The sequence below is a fragment of the Moschus berezovskii genome, chromosome 17 (assembly GCF_049115385.1).
Source record: "Moschus berezovskii isolate FMDL1 chromosome 17, NW_MosBer_1.0, whole genome shotgun sequence".
NCBI lineage: Eukaryota > Metazoa > Chordata > Mammalia > Artiodactyla > Moschidae > Moschus > Moschus berezovskii.
This window is the reverse complement of record NC_142476.1, coordinates 15973570-15991276: the sequence shown is the minus strand read 5'-3', so window position 1 is coordinate 15991276 and position 17707 is coordinate 15973570. Positions and strand designations below refer to the sequence as shown.

Below are 17707 nucleotides of genomic sequence, written 5' to 3'. Positions count from 1 at the left end.
CTGGAGAGTGTCATACTGAGTGAAGTAGGGAGAGATACCTTATGACATCCCTCATAAGTGGAATCTAAGAAGGAGTGACATCAGTGAACTTACACAACAGAGAGATACGCACAGACTTAGAAAATGAACTACAGCTGCTGGGAGGGGAGGCATAGTTAGGGACCTTGGAAAGGTTAAGTACACACTGCTCTATTTAAAATGGATGACCAACAAGGACCTATTGTACAGCACATGGAACTCTGCGCAACGTTATGTGGCAGCCTGGATGGGAGGGGAGTTTACGGGAGAATGGATACATGTAAATGTACGGCTAAGTCCCTTCAGCTGTTCATCCGAAACTATCACAGCATTATTAATCGGCTACACCCCAATACAAAATAAAACTTTAAAGTTTGGGGGGGAAAAAAAAAGAGTTCGTATGCTGCAAATAAGACCTGATACAACCAAATAAACAAATATGTTAAAATATTTTTTTAAAAATGTAAAGACAAGCAATTTAACACAATAGTTTTTAAAATACACTGCAGAAAAACCATGATGAACGAAACATCAAAAATGTAAATAAGAATGAGATCACAGTGATTTCAGAATTCGGCCCTACTCTACGTCTGACTCATCTTCCACCCAGCCAATGAAAAGTACAAGTTGATTCAAGCTTCTCAATAGCAATTTACTAAACCAAAAGAAATAGAAAATATCCCCCATATAGGTGTACTTTCATGAGAGATTTTATTAACAAGACTCACCGGTTTTCTTCTTCAGGTTTAATTTCTCTCTGTGGCTAACACGTTTCAAGGAGGAGGTTGCCACTTTGTGTGTGTGTCTAACAGTCGACGTTTCAGACCCCACAGGAGAAACATGGATCCTTTTGACTTCCCGTACTTCCGTGCATTCCGTAACTGTTCCCCTCACATTTTCATCTGCTGTGTGTCCCTCACTCTTTCTTTTACGAGCAACTGGAGCTACCTTGCAGGGAGGAGTTACTATGTTTTTAGAGCTCTTAGGTCTGCTCGGTATTAAATCTCTAGTTGGAAGAAAAGGATGAAAATCATCCTCCTCTTTTTGATCATCTGTTTTTTTTTCACAGTCACCCACTACGGCATTGAGACATCTTTTTGCCTTTGGTTTAACAGTCTCCATTTGGTTTTCTACAGCACAAGTGGGCTTTCTTTTAGTCACGGTGGCAGAAAGTATTGGGCGTCTCTTAATAGGTTTTTCGTGGCTGTGATTAGAAATATCCTGAACTGCTGAAAATTTAGGCTGGTTCTGTTTTTTAAAAGTGTAAGAGTTTGATATCATTTCTAAAGCTTTGGATGCTTCAAAAGTAGCTTCTGGAGATTCTAACTGCTGACATTCAGAAATACAAGGTACAGGTGCATTTTTTCTCTCATCTTGAGGAGGCTCTGAGTCCTGAAAATGTCCAGCCGATAATGGCGATGATTTACATGTTTGCTGAGATATACATATATATGCCATATTATCTTTTAAAAATTGATTTGGGGATAGAATTGGGTTGACTGACTCTGTTTCTAGATCCTCATTTAGTCCATAGTTATCATTTATGAAAGAATCTGGACTTAAAATTTTCCGACAGATTTCATGCACCCTTTTTGATTCCAAAAGCACAGGCCTTGAATTACCTTTCACAAACATATCTGGTGAGAGGTACTTCATGAATTCTGGTTCATTATTAGATGCGTGGCTATTATTCACAAAAGAATCCGGACTTAGAAAATGTCCTTGGCTTTGTATGATGTTCAAACTTGAAGAACAATTTGGGGTAAGAGTAAGTTTACCGTTCTCTTCAATTTGACTATTAACATTGTCTATGGAGTCAAAGGAGGTTTCAGTCATGCCTTTCTCTTTAAAATGAAAATCTTTTGCAGTGTTGGCGCTGTCTGCTTTCACTAGTTCCCCATTTTCAGAAGCAGGAAGGGATGTGTAGGTCGTAGATCGGCGAACAGGAAGTGGCAAGCAGGCCTCCCTGTGGCACTCCTGGAAAGCGGGGCTGATGGGTGATAAGGGGAGCTTATTTTCTTCAAGGATTAAAGGACTGCTTTCTGGTGGGGAACAGTTTCCATTTGTAGCCAGATTCTCACAGGCTTGTAGCGGGCTCCTAACTCTGTCAGCTTTGGGGGAAACATTAAATGTTTTATTCACATTTTGAATATTTGAAACCTTGTTATGTCTTGAAGAGGCTGATACTTTCTTCTTATTAATAGTATCCCAAAGAGTCCTCTGCAGAAATAAGCAGAACACACAGATTAAGTTGGTAACTACTGAATACTACTCATAAGAAATATTATGTATATTACTTCAAGAGACCTGTGAGCAAAATGATTTTACATATTATTTCCTAGAGCACATACAGAATGATGAAAACGTATTACCTTTTTCTGTTTCGGCTCTTCTGCATTTCCTAGTAGTATAGCTTGGTGTTTCAGAATGTCATTTACAAGAAATGTCACGGTCTCTCTCACTCGGCCTCCTTTTAACGGTGTCCAGGTAATAGAAACAACAATTTTTTCTTTAGGCTATAACCAAAAGAACACATTTTAAATGACTATAACAGTAGTGGTGTATAACAACACAAACATATTCTACATTATATACAAATGGGGCCTCCCTGGTGGCTCAAACAGTAAAGAACCTGCCTGCAGTGCAGGAGACCCAGGTTCGAGCCCTGGGTAAGGAGGATCCCCTAGAGAAGGACATGGCAACACACTCCAGTATTCTTGCCTGGAGAATCCCATGAGCAGAGAAGACTGGTGGTCTACAGTCCATGGGGTTGCAGAGTCAGACACAACTGAGCAACCAACACCCCCATCATCAGTAGAGAGAATACAGTAGAGGATTAACAATTGTTACTCACCAACATTTAACAAGTCAAATGTATCTTCCTATCCTACCTCATTTCATTCTAAGGAAAAAGGCTACCAGTAATAACAAAGTTCATAACAAAATAAAATTATAATAAACTCTTAATTGTATATGAAAGCAGTGGAACAGAGAGTCCACAAATCACTTTATTTTAATTCAGTGGTTTTTAAAAATTTAATCACATTATTCCCACTTCTTTAGACTATGTATAGAACTTCCATTTCAAATATAAATACCTCATATGAGAAAGACATTTTTGGAAAGAAATGTAAAGATGATCAGCTAAATTCCTTGCTCCCCATGAGCTTTTCTAAAGTCCATAGCACCATTATTGATACTCTAGGCCTAGTTTCATGGAGAAAACTAGAGAGTTCCAGAAGAGCATCTATTTCTGTTTCATTGACTATGCCAAAGCCTTTGACTGTGTGGATCACAATAAACTGTGGAACATTCTGAAAGAGATGGGAATACCAGACCACCTGACCTGCCTCTTGAGAAACCTGTATGCAGGTCAGGAAGCAACAGTCAGAACTGTACATGGAACAACAGACTGGTTCCAAATAGGAAAAGGAGTGCGTCAAGGCTGTATATTGTCACCTTGCTTATTTAACTTATATGCAGAGTACATCATGAGGAACGCTGGGCTGGAAGAAGCACAAGCTGGAATCAAGATTGCTGGGAGAAATATCAATAATCTCAGATATGCAGATGACATTACCCTTATGGCAGAAAGTGAAGAGGAACTCAAAAGCCTCTTGACGAAAGTGAAAGAGGAGAGTGAAAAGGTTGGCTTGAAGCTCAACATTCAGAAAACAAAGATCATGGCATCTGGTCCCATCACTTCATGGGAAATAGATGGAAAAACAGTGGAAACAGTGTCAGACTTTATTTTTTTGAGCTCCAAAATCACTGCAGATGCTGATTGCAGCCATGAAATTAAAAGACGCTTACTCCTTGGAAGGAAAGTTATGACCAACCTTGATAATATATTAAAAAGCAGAGACATTACTTTGCCAACAAAGGTCCGTCTAGTCAAGGCTATGGTTTTTCCCGTGGTCATGTATGGATGTGAGAGTTGGACTGTGAAGAAGGCTGATCGCCGAAAAATTGATGCTTTTGAACTGTGGTGTTGGAGAAGACTCTTGAGAGTCCCTTGTACCGCAAGGAGATCCAACCAGTCCATTCTAAGGGAGATCGATCCTGGGTGTTCATTGGAGGGACTGATGCTGAAGCTGAAACTGCATACTTTGGCCACCTCATGCTACGAGTTGACTCACTGGAAAAGACTCTGATGCTGGGAAAGGTTAGGGGCAGGAGAAGAAGGGGACAACCGAGAATGAGATGGCTGGATGGCATCACCAACTCTGTGGACATGGGTTTGAGTGAGCTCCAGGAGTTGGTGATGGACAGGGAGGCCTGGCGTGCTGTGATTCATGGGGTCGCGGAGAGTCGGACACGACTGAGCGACTGAACTGAAGTGAACTGAACTGAGGCCTTGTTCAGGGATCAAACACAACTAGTTTGAATCTCACATCCCTAGGAAGCAGATACTGTCATGACGCATCTGATGAAGTAATCAAGGTTCAGGAAGCTTTACGAATTCTGCAGCTCAGAGAAACAAGGAGTAATTTCAACTTTCAAATCTTAAGAAATACATTTCGTGAAGCTATAACCACCATGGAGAGTGCTTCTTCTGATGGATCTGGGGAAGGTAAATTGAAAACCTTCTGAAAGTAATCCACCATTCTGGATGCCATTAAGAACATTCATGATTCATAAGAAGAGGTCAAAATGTCAACATCAACAGGGATCTGGAAGAAGTTGATTTCAGTCTTCCAGAACGACTTTGAGGGGTTCAAGACTTCAGCAAAGGTGCAGATGTGGTAGTAATAGCAAGAGAACTTGAATTTTAAGAGGGAAGAATAAATCCCACTCCACAGTAGATCTGTTTCTTTTAAACTTTGTATTCCATTGCTTTTGTAGAAGTTAAGAATGTTGCAGGTAGGTAGCTTGAAACATACAGGAGAGCCCATTCTCAAGGCTCTGACCTTTAAGTGTTATACTTTCCCATTAAGATAGAGATTAAAAAGTTGCAGAACAGAGAATAGCATTTGTCCTGTTGGGGGTTTATGGGAACATCATGACCTGACCTATAAGGACAGCTGCAAGAACAAAGGATTCTGACACCAAGAAGTTTGTAACAACCAACCAGGTACACTCCTCTTTAAAAAAAAGAGGAAGACTCAATTCTAACTAGGGTAAGATGGTTCTTTGGGACACTAGTCTGCCGTCTTTTTGGTCAGCTGGATTTCCATATAAAGTCACTGCTCCTTGCACCAACAGCTCGTCTCTAGGATTAACAGCCTGTAGCGTGGTGAGCAGTGCAAGTGTAGACTCAGACCTAGAAGTGTCTGAGGATGTGACCGAAATGCTGAAATTTCATGATAAAACTTGAATGGATGGGAAGTTGTTTCTTATGGATGAGCAAAGAGACTGGTTTCTTGAGATGGAATCTACTCCTGGTAAAGAGGCTGCAGAGATTATTGGAATGATGACAAAGGACTTAGAATATTACATAAACTTAGTTGGGAAAGCAGAGCAAGGCTGAAGAGGACAGACGTTTAATTTTGAAAGAAATTCTGCTGTGGTGAAAATGCTATCAAACAGCACTGCAGGCTACAGAAAAATTATTCATGAAAGGGAGAGCCAATCAATGCAGCACACTTCATTGCTGTCTTACATTAAGAAAGTGGCACAGTCACCCCAGCCTTTGGCAACCACCACCCTGGCCAGTCAGCAGCCACCAACATCAAGGTCAGACCTTACAACCACAAAAGAGGTATAGTCTGCAGAAGGCTCAACTGATTGTTAGTATCTTTTAGTAGTAGTCTTTTTAGTTGAGATATGTATATCGTCTTCTTCAACATGAGGCGATAGTACACTTAAAAAATTACATAACAGTGCTACATAAATTTTATATGCATCAGGAAACCAAAAAGTCCATGTGACTCATTTTTCTATGATTTTCACTGTTGCAGTGGTCTGGATGAGAACCCACAGCATCTGAGATCCGCTTATACCTCATGGGCTTATCTTTCAAATTTCATTGTCACTGAGATTCATATGAAACTGTCCCTTTAGGATAAATTCAAGAGTGTGAATTCTTACTACTTGCTTCTCAATTTATACATAAAAATTTTTTAAAAATTTTTAAAGGGGGAGTTCCTTCTAAAGAAGGAACTATTGAACAAATGGTTACAGAGTGCCTAATGGCACACATAGTGCCCGACACAGGGGGCGTATATTAAATACTTTAGTGACAAAACTATCGAGTGAGTGAAAGACCACATGGCCTCTGGTCTCATGGACACTATATTCTGCTCAATAAAAGAAATGACAGAATCTAAGTAAAAAGATAAGCACAAAAATACAAGTCCCCAGTACTGTCATCAATGAAACAAAAAAAGGTTGAGAGGCACAGCGATAGTGAAGGGAACTATCATCTCCAGCCGGCTGATCAGAGATTATAATAATTATAATATTTAAGCTAAATAAAAGTATAAGAATGAGCTGGACACACAGAGCTAAGTGAAAGTAGCTTAGTTGTGTCCGACTCTTTGAGACCCCATGGACTGTCCGTGGAATTCTCCAGGCCAGAATACTAGAGTGGGTAGCCTTTCCCTTCTCGAAGGGTATCTTCCCAACCCAGGAATTGAACCGGGGTCTCCCGTATTGCAGGCAGATTCTTTGCCAACTGAGCTGTCAGGGAGAAGCAGTTTAGGAGGTACCAGCACATGCACAGCCCTGGAACCAGAGGGTTAGGGTTATGGTTAGGTTGCCTCGTAGGACAACCCAGAGACAGACCGAGGACCAGTGTGGCTTAATAGTAGTGAGAAGGCAAATGGCCTGCGATCCATGAGGCTGGAGAGAGAAGCAGAGGACTGCTGTATATTTGAAAACTCTCTAGCAGATCTAAACAGTGTAAACATTACTTAGGTGCACATTTGGCTTCAGAGGTTTTGTTTGTTTGCCTATTTCCTTTAAGGCTTTTTATCCTTAATGGAAGGCTTAATCCTGTAACCCAGGAGAGTACATTGGGGAAAAAGATGCTCAAAGTGTCCCTCCCTCTTTGCTCTTTCCTGCCTTCTCCTCCTACAGCCACTTTCCCATAAGGAAGTCCTTCTTTAATCTGTGACAATCCATGGACTGAGGCGCTGAGAGCAAGTCAGTTCTGAGAGACACTTACACGGGGCTTATAACTGATACCTGCTTTTCGGACTGTGATAGTGATAGTCTGTCTACAAAACTGGACTTTTTATGGAGACGAATCCTCTCAGAGGTGTAAAAACTGAGACAAAACATGAAGCAGTTTGCTTTCTCCCCTTGGTAAGTCTTCACCTGGACTCCCTACCCATTTCCCCCTTGCTTTCGACCTCAGTAACTCAAACAAAATGAGGGAACCGATCTGCTAGATACTTTCTTTTAAATACCTTCAGTAATGGCATCACTGTTAATTTTTTTGAACAGAAGCATTGCCGAGAGTCTGAGATAAGAGTGATACTATTTTATCTGGATTCTAAGAGAGACATTAGAAAGTCAGGATGGCAATTAAAAATGTGTACTGCATCTCTCCTTGGGGAGGAAATTTTTAAAAGCTGGGAATCAGTGAACAAAATCATTTGTCATTTCCGTCAAGTCCTAAGATTCTGCTGTCTTTGTTTACACACTCCCTTATTAGTGACAAAACAGAAAATGATAGTTGTAGCCAGTGACACCTGAAGGTGCGTGGTTATTAACTGGATCTGGCTCGCCCCCTGGTGGCCGTAAGTGCAATGAACAGAACAGTCTCAGAAGCACAGAGGTGAAAAGAGCGAGGGAAGAGTCGGGTTTGGGGCTGCTAATTAAGCCAGTTCATCCGAGTCTTCCAGTCAGATCAAAACAGCATCACACTCACTGCAGACAGAGGAAGGGTGGCTTGTTGTATTAAAGAAGTGCAAGCGGCCTCATGTTAGTTTCTACTCATCTGTATCAGAAGCTCATATTCCCGTAACTGGCACCAATGAGTCTGTTAAACCGTCCAGTTAAATTATTCACACACCTGGCTATAGGAATCACTTTGAGGGGTTTGTGGAAAGTAAAGATGCCCTGGCCCTCCTCAGGTCCTCCCAGGAATGATGCTGAAGCGGGGTCCTGGTACCTGTGGTTGTTCAAAGCTCACCACGAGGTAACATGCAGCCAGGATGGACACAGAGCTGAACTCCATTCAGTGTGGTGGTGGTTTAGTCGCTAAATCCTGTCCAGATTCTTGCAACCCCATGGACTGTAACCTGCTAGGTTCCTCTGTCCATGGGATTCTCCAGTCAAGGATACTAGAGTGGGTGGCCATTTCCTTCTCCGGGATCTTCCCGACCCAGGAATCGAACCCGGATCTCCTGCAACGCAGGCAGATTCTTTACCACCTGAGTTACAAGGGGTTCCTTCAGTGTGGTGGGTGGTGATTTTAACTGACTGTCATTATGAAGACTCACACCCAAATGACACACCCCCTACATGACAGCCGTCATGGGCAGATTCTAGCACACTAGTATTATCAAAGTTTTAAAAAGCATGATTAGGAGAGTTAAGAGGAACCCAAATGATCATTTAAAACATTTTTTCCCTTTGCCCTCAATTTTATAAGCTGAATGTCTCACATAGTGCCTAGCAAAAAGTAGGTGCATGAAAAATACAGTTTTTAATGTATCATGGAAAAAAAATAGATAAGTATACAAAATGAAAGTCACACAGTCGTGTCCGACTCTTTGTGACCCCATGGACTGTCCATGGAATTCTCTAGGCCAGAATACTGGAGTAGGTAGCCTTTCCCTTCTCCAGGGGATCTTCCCAACCCAGGGATCGAACCCAGGTCTCCTGCATTGCAGGCAGATTCTTTACCAGCTGAGCCACAAGGGAAGCCCTAAGTATACAAAGAAGGATGCAAAAAAATGTTTTTTTCCTTGAAAAGAGCCTTTCATAAATCTGTTCTGCAAAAAATATCCTGAATGAGTCTCTGGTTCTTCATTCCTTTTCAGGCCTAGATATATTTTATTGTAGATCTATTTTTATACTAACTGTGAAGTCACTCTCTGGCAGGTATAACACTTTACCTAGTGGTTCCTGAGATGCCATCTGCATACAGAAGATCTTGTTTAAAATGCAGTTTTCTGTATTTAACCCCAGAGATTCACATTAGCAAGTGTGGCGTGATGAGCAGAAATCTCCCATATTACAAGCAATCCATACAAATCTGAGGCGAGTGGTTGAGGCATCTCAGAGAAATGCTGCCTAGGCCTACGGTGACGTGCTAATTCACAAGGGCGTGTCTTAGATAAGGGATATTCACATAGGTGTTTTCTGCTATTGTGCTTTTCAAAATGTGGTCCTTGGACCAGCAGCAGAGGCATCACCGGGGAACTTCTGAGAAAAGCAAATTCTAGTTGTCCTCTGCACATAGGGAATCAGACTCAGGGGGCCCCAAGTATTTTACCCTTAGGTGATTCTGATGCTCTTAAATTTAGAACCACCAGTCTCCTCAAAACATCCCATCCTTCTTGGTGCCTATCTGATGCAGCTTCTCCTGTTCTTAGAATTTCCCCTCATCCTCCTAACATGTCTTTAGGAAGGAACCATGCCTTCTGTCTTTGAATCAATATAAGTGAAAGTGCACGGAATTTAAAGACCTGGATGAGAATCCCAACTGTGTCAATAGCCAAGAATAAAATTATGTGTAAATGTTTTCACCCTCTGAGCATATTTCCTCATTAAAAATTAAGACGGGAACATTTATTCAGGACACAGTCAGGATCTTTGCTTGAAGCTTTCTCTCATTTGAGCACCATGCACAGCTTTAGCTGGCATTACTTCCAACTAATAGATGAGAAAATAGAGACTCAGAAGACTGAACCAAGCTTCCTAACTCTGATCCACTGCACACAAACCCTTTGACACTGATGCCTTATCCTCTAATGTAAATAATGACTGCATGAGTTTGTTGTAAGGATTAAATAAGGCAACAGAGTTGAGAACAATTTGTAAAAGGTAAACATTACGTTTGTATGTATTATCTTAGTGGTTGAGTGGAATCAATACACCCAAACCTGAAGCTTAGGGAAATCAACAGCTAATAAAAGACAGCTTTGTTTTAAAGCAGAAACCATAAAACATCACAAACATATGGTTTAAAAGAACAGTTAACTTTTATAATATAAAAGTATAATTCTAAAGAAAAAAATTCAAAAACTTTAGTCCCACAAAACAAAAAAGAATAAGCAGAAATATAGTGTAGATAGAAAAAATAAGTATTTGTTTTCCCACAAAAAGAAAAGCAAGCATTTATAAACTAGAGGGGAAGGGCTGGTTCTTAACTGTAGCTGAACAAGTGCTTAAGTCAATGGACCTCAGCTTAGAGCCTTGTATCACTGCTTTAGGAAGCGGTTATTTAGACAAGGAGTGGAACTCCCTCAGCTAATTTTTTTTTTTTCTTCTCACACTTTCAGAGGTTGCTTGGAAAGGTTGGGGGCGGGAGGAGAAGGGGACGACCGAGAATGAGATGGCTGGATGGCATCACCGACTCTGTGGACATGAGTTTGAGTGAACTCCGGGAGTTGGTGATGGACAGGGAGGCCTGGCGTGCTGTGATTCATGGGGTCGCGGAGAGTCGGACACGACTGAGCGACTGAACTGAACTGAACCAACGGAAAGACCACTGCAGTCCAAATAAGGATGTAAATTCTCTGGATTTTGATGACAGGAATGGGAGCTTTACTGTGGCCAGTGTAATGCAGAAAAGCTACCCTGGAAATCCTTGAAACAGCAGTCACAAAATTAAATTTGAATCACCATTAAAATTACACTACAGCAAAGGAAAAAAAAAAGATTAAAATAATAAAGTGTGCATACTTGTTGAAAACAAACCTGAGAAAGTGTTTTTAGTTTTGTTGCTATTTGGCCAAAACGAACCTCACCAGAAGAGTAGGTATTCTGACACTCCATGGAGTCAGTTTCCCTTTAGCAACTAAAGCGCATATTAAGATGACTGACAGAAAGCAACTTAAAATCCCTGCTCTAATCAGGGGACTCCTGGCAGTCTAAAATGCAGACAGGTAGGTGGATAGATGGATGAAGAGATGAGAGAAAAGAATATTAATTGTCACCGCGCCATCCACTCCTGTAGAACTGCCAATCTTCTCGAGGCCCTAAGTCAATGAGAAACGCGTCTCTGTCACAGAAGGCAGGAAAGTGCTCCGAAGGATGCCCGGCGCGGGCGCGGTCACCGGAGGGTCCCCGCCCACCCGGGCTCGTCTTGCCCGGGACGGGGCTCACCAGCGTCTGAGGGTTTTACTCAGGTCCGTCCGCTCCTGCCCCTTCCGAGCCCGCCCCCCGCTCCTACCTGCAGCACGAAGGCGCTCGGCCAGATCGTGAAGCCGCGCTCGGCGGCGGGCCCGCGGGACAGCCGCACGGCGGCCGCCTCCTCGTTGGGGTTGTCCAGGGTCAGCAGCAGCGTCCGCGAGGCTCCCAGGCGCACGTCCCCGAAGCAGAGGAAGGGCGGCCTGCAGAAGTGGCTGAGGGACAGGACGGCCGGGGACGCCGCCGCCTCCTCGGCGCGGTGACTCCTCCTCGGCCCGGCCCGCGGCCTCGGCTCCGGCGGGCTCCGCTCCCAGCAGCTGCGCCCCCGCTGCCAGGTCGCCATCGAGGCCTCTGGGTACGCCCGGCTGCTCCGAGCGGAGCAAGAACGCCCACCGCCTCCCCTCGAGGAGCTGCGGGGATCGAGAGAGAACTCGCCCCCTTTCTCGTCCAGTTGCCAGGACCCGGGAAGGCGTCCGGACGCACAAACTCAAACTGGAGAGAGAAGCAAACTGAGAAGGGGTTTTGCCCGGTTTAAAATTCCCGCCTCCACCAATGGGCTTCCGCGGTTACGCCCACCTCCGAGCGGGGCCAATCGGTGAGCAGCAGCGCCAGCCAATGAGAAGACGGCGCCTTATTTAAACGTGACGGCGAGGCGGCGGGTCGCTCTCGCTGAGGAGAAGGCGATGGTAGCTGGGTCTCTGCGGCCTCCGAGGGCCGGGGCTCAGGCTCGGAATTCGCCTTTCGGTTTTGTGAACAGGTTGGTGGAAGCGAAGAGACTCACAGCACTTCCACCGGAAGTGCAGCTGTCTTGGCGGTTGCCGGCACAGTCATTCCCTCACAGTACTTTGAGGGAGATCAACGTACTCTCCCGGGATCCCGCCGCCACTTCCTGGGCCCCAAAGGGAGAAAATGAGGAAAATGAAAATTAAATGTAGTTAGTGTGAACGTGCTGACGTCAGTGCAGCGGATCAGTAATTTACCTGCTGGGTCTTGCCTCGGGATTCTGGGAGCAAAACCAGGTAAACAAACCCCGAGAGTCCCAGTAATCCATAAGCGGTGGTCTTGACGGGCGTGGCCCTCGACTGATAACTTCCCGGTTTTCATTTTAATTGTCCGTCCGTTCGTCCGTTCCGTCGCTCAGTCGTGTCCGACTCTACGCGACCCCGTGGACTGTAGCCTACCAGGCTTCTCTGTCCATGGGATTCTCCAGGCAAGAATACTGGAGTGGGTTACCATTTCCTTCTCCAGGGGATCTTCCCAACGCAGGGATCGAACCCGGGTCTCCCGCATTGGAGGCAGACGCTTTAACCTCTGAGCCACCAGGGAAGCCCACTGTAGATACCTGATAGTAATGATTGTAGCCTCGTGTTACTCTCTGCCAGGGGCTGTGTTAAGCCTTGCACGTATTTATCTCCACCTTGCCTTCCACCCTGGGGGGAAGGGACCGTTATTCTCGATTCACAGCAGAGCGAGGCCGGCGTCCAGCCAGCTGGGAGTGGCGAGGCCAGGAGGGGCCCCGGCGGTTCGGCTCCTCTTGCTGTCCCCGCTGCCCGCGCTGCCTCTGAACACAGGAGGAGACTTTAAAAAATAATCTGTGGATGTGCGTACAGCCACGCAGAATACATGAAAAGAAAACTCCCTGAATGGAAAACCAAAACGAGGAAAGTGAGATAGGAAATTGTATTCACTGACACCGAATTTGACCTGATGTTGAACCCTGTTACCGCAATGATATTTAATCGAACGTGTTTATGGAGATTTCTTAAAAATCCTTCAGGACTGATGCACAAGGAGAATGCTACTACATACATTTTTAGCAAAATGTTTAAATGAATGACAGTAACTTTTAAATACACTTAATTTGTATTTATTATGTTGTACAGTGAATGTTATTCATCAAATTAACGTTGCAGATATAGGCCCTCTTAAGCTTAAGTCATGTATGGATGTGAGAGTTGGTCTGTGAAGAAGGCTGATCGCTGAAGAATTGATGCTTTTGAACTGTGGTGCTGGAGAAGACTCTTGAGAGTCCCTTGGACTGCAAGGAGGTCCAACCAGTCCATTCTAAAGGAGATCAATCCTGGGTGTTCATTGGAAGGACTGATGCTGAAGCTGAAACTGCAATACTTTGGCCACCTCATGCGATGAGTTGACTCACTGGAAAAGACTCTGATGCTAGGAGGGATTGGGGGCAGACGGAGAAGGGGACGACAGAGAATGAGATGGCTGGATGGCATCACCGACTCGATGGACATGAGTTTGAGTGAACTCCGGGAGTTGGTGATGGACAGGGAGGCCTGGCGTGCTGTGATTCATGGGGTCGCAAAGAGTCGGACACGACTGAGCGACTGAACTGAACTGAAGCTTAAGTCACTGAAATGTTTGTTTCAACTCTTTTTAACAGGATAGGAATGCATTTTGTTTCTATATGTTCTCCCCTCACAGGTTTTTCTTCATAAAGCAATGCTGTTGACACACAGTTTTTAAAAACCAAAAATGAACTATACTGGATATTTTTTGTTTGCCCTCCACTCCCACCCTTCACCCTTTTCCAGCCTGCTCTTGGCTGTGAGGTGCTGGCTGTGTTCTGTATTTGCTACATCCATAGGTTTCTTACCATGTGACATCTGTTTTAGTCAGAGCTAAGCCAGGGTACTCCCCCAACCCCACCCACCTTGGGCTGGCTCCATCTCCACATTAAAGTCACAAGTAGCTAGAGAGGTACCCTCTCCTATTGGAGATCTGGGTGTTGGGACACCACAGTGTCACTAGGCCCAGGAAAAGACCCTATTGCTTGTTTCCCTGCAACCCAGACCTATCTTTGTGAATAGTCCCTTTATTAAGCTTCCTTGAATTACAGTACATTGGAGAAGGCCAACTATTTCCTTAGTGACCTTGGCTGATACAACAGTGGCCTTGGGAAATTGCCTCTTCAGGTAGAATTCTGAATTGAGTTGCTCATATTTGAGGAGCACAGGGATAAACTCTTACTAGCAAGAAACACACCATGACAATCCAAAGGGTGGGGTAGCATCTTGAGTCCTCAAATTATCCACTGGACACTGTCCAAGCTTACTGTCATCTGGTTTTACCTGACCCTAGAGAGAATACAGAGAGAGAAAGAAAAGGAAGATACCACTAAGAACATATATTGAGAACAAGAATGTGTGGATAGGAGCTCTGAAGAAGCCCCTCACATCCTGTGGTCTCAGGGAGAATATGGCCAAGGACCAAAACCACGTCTTCTGGTAAATGTGGCAGCACTAATTAAGTACCCAACCCTGCCAGCCTCTTAGCTAAGGGGAGAGAGTGGAACCCTATGAAAATGTATCTTCAGTTCAGTTCAGTCACTCAGTCGTGTCCGACTCTTTGTGACCCCGTGAACCGCAGCATGCCAGGCCTCCCTGTCCATCACCAACTCCCGGACGAAACCCATGTTCATCGAGTTGGTGACACCATCAAACCATCTCATCCTCTGTCGTCCCTTTCTCCTCCTGCCCTCAATCTTTCCCAGCATCAGGGTCTTTTCCAATGAGTCAGCTCTTCATATCAGGTGGCCAAAGTATTGGAGTTTCAGCTTCAACATCAGTCCTTCCAATGAACACCCAGGACTGGTCTCCCTTAGGATGGACTGGCTGTATATCTTTGCAGTCCAAGGGACTCTCAAGAGTCTTTTCCGACACCACAATTCAAAAGCATCAATTCTTCAGCACTCAGCTTTCTTTATGGGCTTCTGTCTATGGGGTCACACAGAGTCGGACACGACTGAAGTGACTCAGCAGCAGCAGCAGCAGCAGCTTTCTTTATAGTCCAGCTCTCACATCCATAGATGACCACTGGAAAAACCATAGCCTTGACTAGATGGACCTTTGTTGGCAAAGTAATTTGGGTAAAATTTTAAAGGCTGAGAACTTATAATTCTTTCCACAAACCTCACTTATCAGCAGAGTCAGCCCCCTCTACCAGTCCATTATATTGATGATGTCTGCTGATTAAATCTAATGAGCAAGAATTATCAGGTACTGTGAGGGTCTGAGATTTTATACAACTAAAGTTTTACTGGAACACAGTAAATGAGCCCATTAATTTACATATTATCTATGACTGCTTTTACACTACAGTTCCAGGAGAAATTGTGTAGCCTCCAAAGTCTAAACTATTTGGTATCTGGTCCTTCACAAAGAAGTTTGCCATCAGGGATCTAATCCAAAGAACCAAACAACTGGTGTGACAAGCAAACTTCTGTTATCAAATCAGCGGTGTCCAACAGCTTGGGGCTGAGTGGGCTCAGAGTTCACAACCTGCAAAGATTACTTGTCCTGTAATATCTCCCCCCATGCTGCCTCAGTCTGTACATTGGGAAGGTGGGGGTGTTCTTGAGTATTTCATAAAGGAATAAAAAGCTTGGTTAATGGAAGGATGTTTGCCATCCAAGGAGAACCAAACGCTCATAGTCAACAAAAGAGTATGAAATGCAGTACTTGGGTGCAATCTCAAGAATGACAGAATGATTTCTGTTCATTTCCAAAGCAAACCATTCAATATCACAGTAATCCAAATCAATGCCCCAACCACTAATGCCGAAGAAGCTGAAGTTGAACCCTTCTATGAAGACCTACAAGACCTTCTAGAACTAACACCAAAAAAGATGTCCTTTTCATCACAGGAGACTAGAATGCAAAAGTAAGGAGTCAAGAGATACCTAGAGTAACAGGCAAGTTTACCTTGGAGTACAGAGTGAAGCAGGGCAAAGGCTAATAGAGTTTTCCCAAGAGAACACACTGGTCATAGCAAACACCGTCTTCCAACAACACAAGAGACAACTCTACACATGAACAGCACCAGATGGTTAACACCGAAATCAGATTGGTTATATTCTTTGCAGCCAAAGATGGAGCAGCTGTATACACCCAGCAAAAACAAGACTGGGAGCTAACTGTAGCTCAGATTATGAACTCCTTGTTGTAAAATTCAGACTTAAATTGAAGAAAGTAGGGAAAACCACTAGACCATTCAGTTCAGTTCAGTCGCTCAGTCGTGTCCGACTCTCCGCAACCCCATGAATCACAGCATGCCAGGCCTCCCTGTCCATCACCAACTCCCGGAGTACACTCAAACTCATGTCCACAGAGTCGGTGATGCCATCCAGCCATCTCATTCTCCATCGTCCCCTTCTCCTCCCGCCCCCAACCTTTCCCAGCATCAGAGTCTTTTCCAGTGAGTCAACTCATCGTATGAGGTGGCCAAAGTATTGCAGTTTCAGCTTTAGCATCAGTCCCTCCAATGAACACCCAGGATTGATCTCCTTTAGAATGGACTGGTTGGATCTCCTTGCAGTATAAGGGACTCTCAAGAGTCTTCTCCAACACCACAGTTCAAAAGCATCGATTCTTCGGCGATCAGCCTTCTTCACAGTCCAACTCTCATATCCATACATGACCACGGGAAAAACCATTGCCTTGACTAGACGGACCTTGGTTGGCAAAGTAATGTCTCTGCTTTTTAATATTTATTCAAGTATAACCTAAATCAAATCCCTTACGATTATACAGTGAGAAATAGATTGAAGGGATTAGATCTGATAGAGTGCCTGAAGAACTATGGATGGAGGTTTGTGACCTTGAACAGGAGGCAGTGATCAAGGCCATCCCCAAGAAAAAGAAATGCAAAAAGGCACAATGGTTTTCTGAGGAGGCCTTACAAATAGCTGAGAAGAGAAGAGAAGCTAAAGACAAAGGAGAAAAGGAAAGATAAACCCATCTGAATGTGGAGTTCCAAAGACTAGCAAGGAGAAATAAGAAAGTCTTCCTCAGTGATCAGTGCAAAGAAATATAGGAAAACAATAGAATGGGAAAGACTAGAGCTCGCTTCAAGAAAATTAGAGATACCAAGGGACAATTTCATGCAAAGATGGGCACAATAAAAGACAGAAACAGTATAGACCTAATAGAAGCAGATGATATTAAGAAGAGGTGGCAAGAATACACAGAAGAACTACACAAAAAAAGATCTTAATGACCCAGATAACCACGATAGTGTAATCACTCACCTACAGTCAGACATCCTGGAGTGCAAAGTCAAGTGGGCCTTCGGAAGCATCACTACGGGCAAACTAGTCAAGGTGATGGAATTCCAGTTGAGCTATTTCAAATCTTAAAAGGTGATACTCTGAAAGTTCTGCACTCAATATGCCAGCAAACTTGGAAAACTCAGCAATTTTGAAAAAGGTTAGTTTTCAATCAAATCCACAGGAAAGGCAATGCCAAACAATGTCCACACTACCGCTGATTGCACTCATCTCACATGTTGGCAAAGTAATGCTCAAAGTTCTCCAAGCTAGGCTTCAACAGTAGGTGAACCAAGAACTTCCAGATATTCAAGCTGGATTTAGAAAAGGCAGAGGAACCACAGATCAAATTTCCAACATTCACTGGATCATCAA

The 17707-nt window shown here is 43.9% G+C and overlaps 1 protein-coding gene across 1 annotated transcript in view; it reads right to left on the bottom strand.

The window, feature by feature from the left end:
• ASPM (assembly factor for spindle microtubules) overlaps positions 1–11734 on the bottom strand; it is a 65865-nt gene extending 54131 nt beyond the window's left edge. Inside the window, exons 1-3 of the mRNA XM_055418979.2 lie at positions 11309–11734; positions 2391–2534; positions 747–2238 (exon numbers count right to left, since the gene is read on the bottom strand). Of these exons, the coding sequence (XP_055274954.2) occupies positions 747–2238; positions 2391–2534; positions 11309–11608 (1936 nt within the window). The 5' untranslated portion in view covers positions 11609–11734. The remainder of the gene's footprint in view (positions 1–746; positions 2239–2390; positions 2535–11308) is intronic.
• Positions 11735–17707: the final 5973 nt, after the last annotated feature.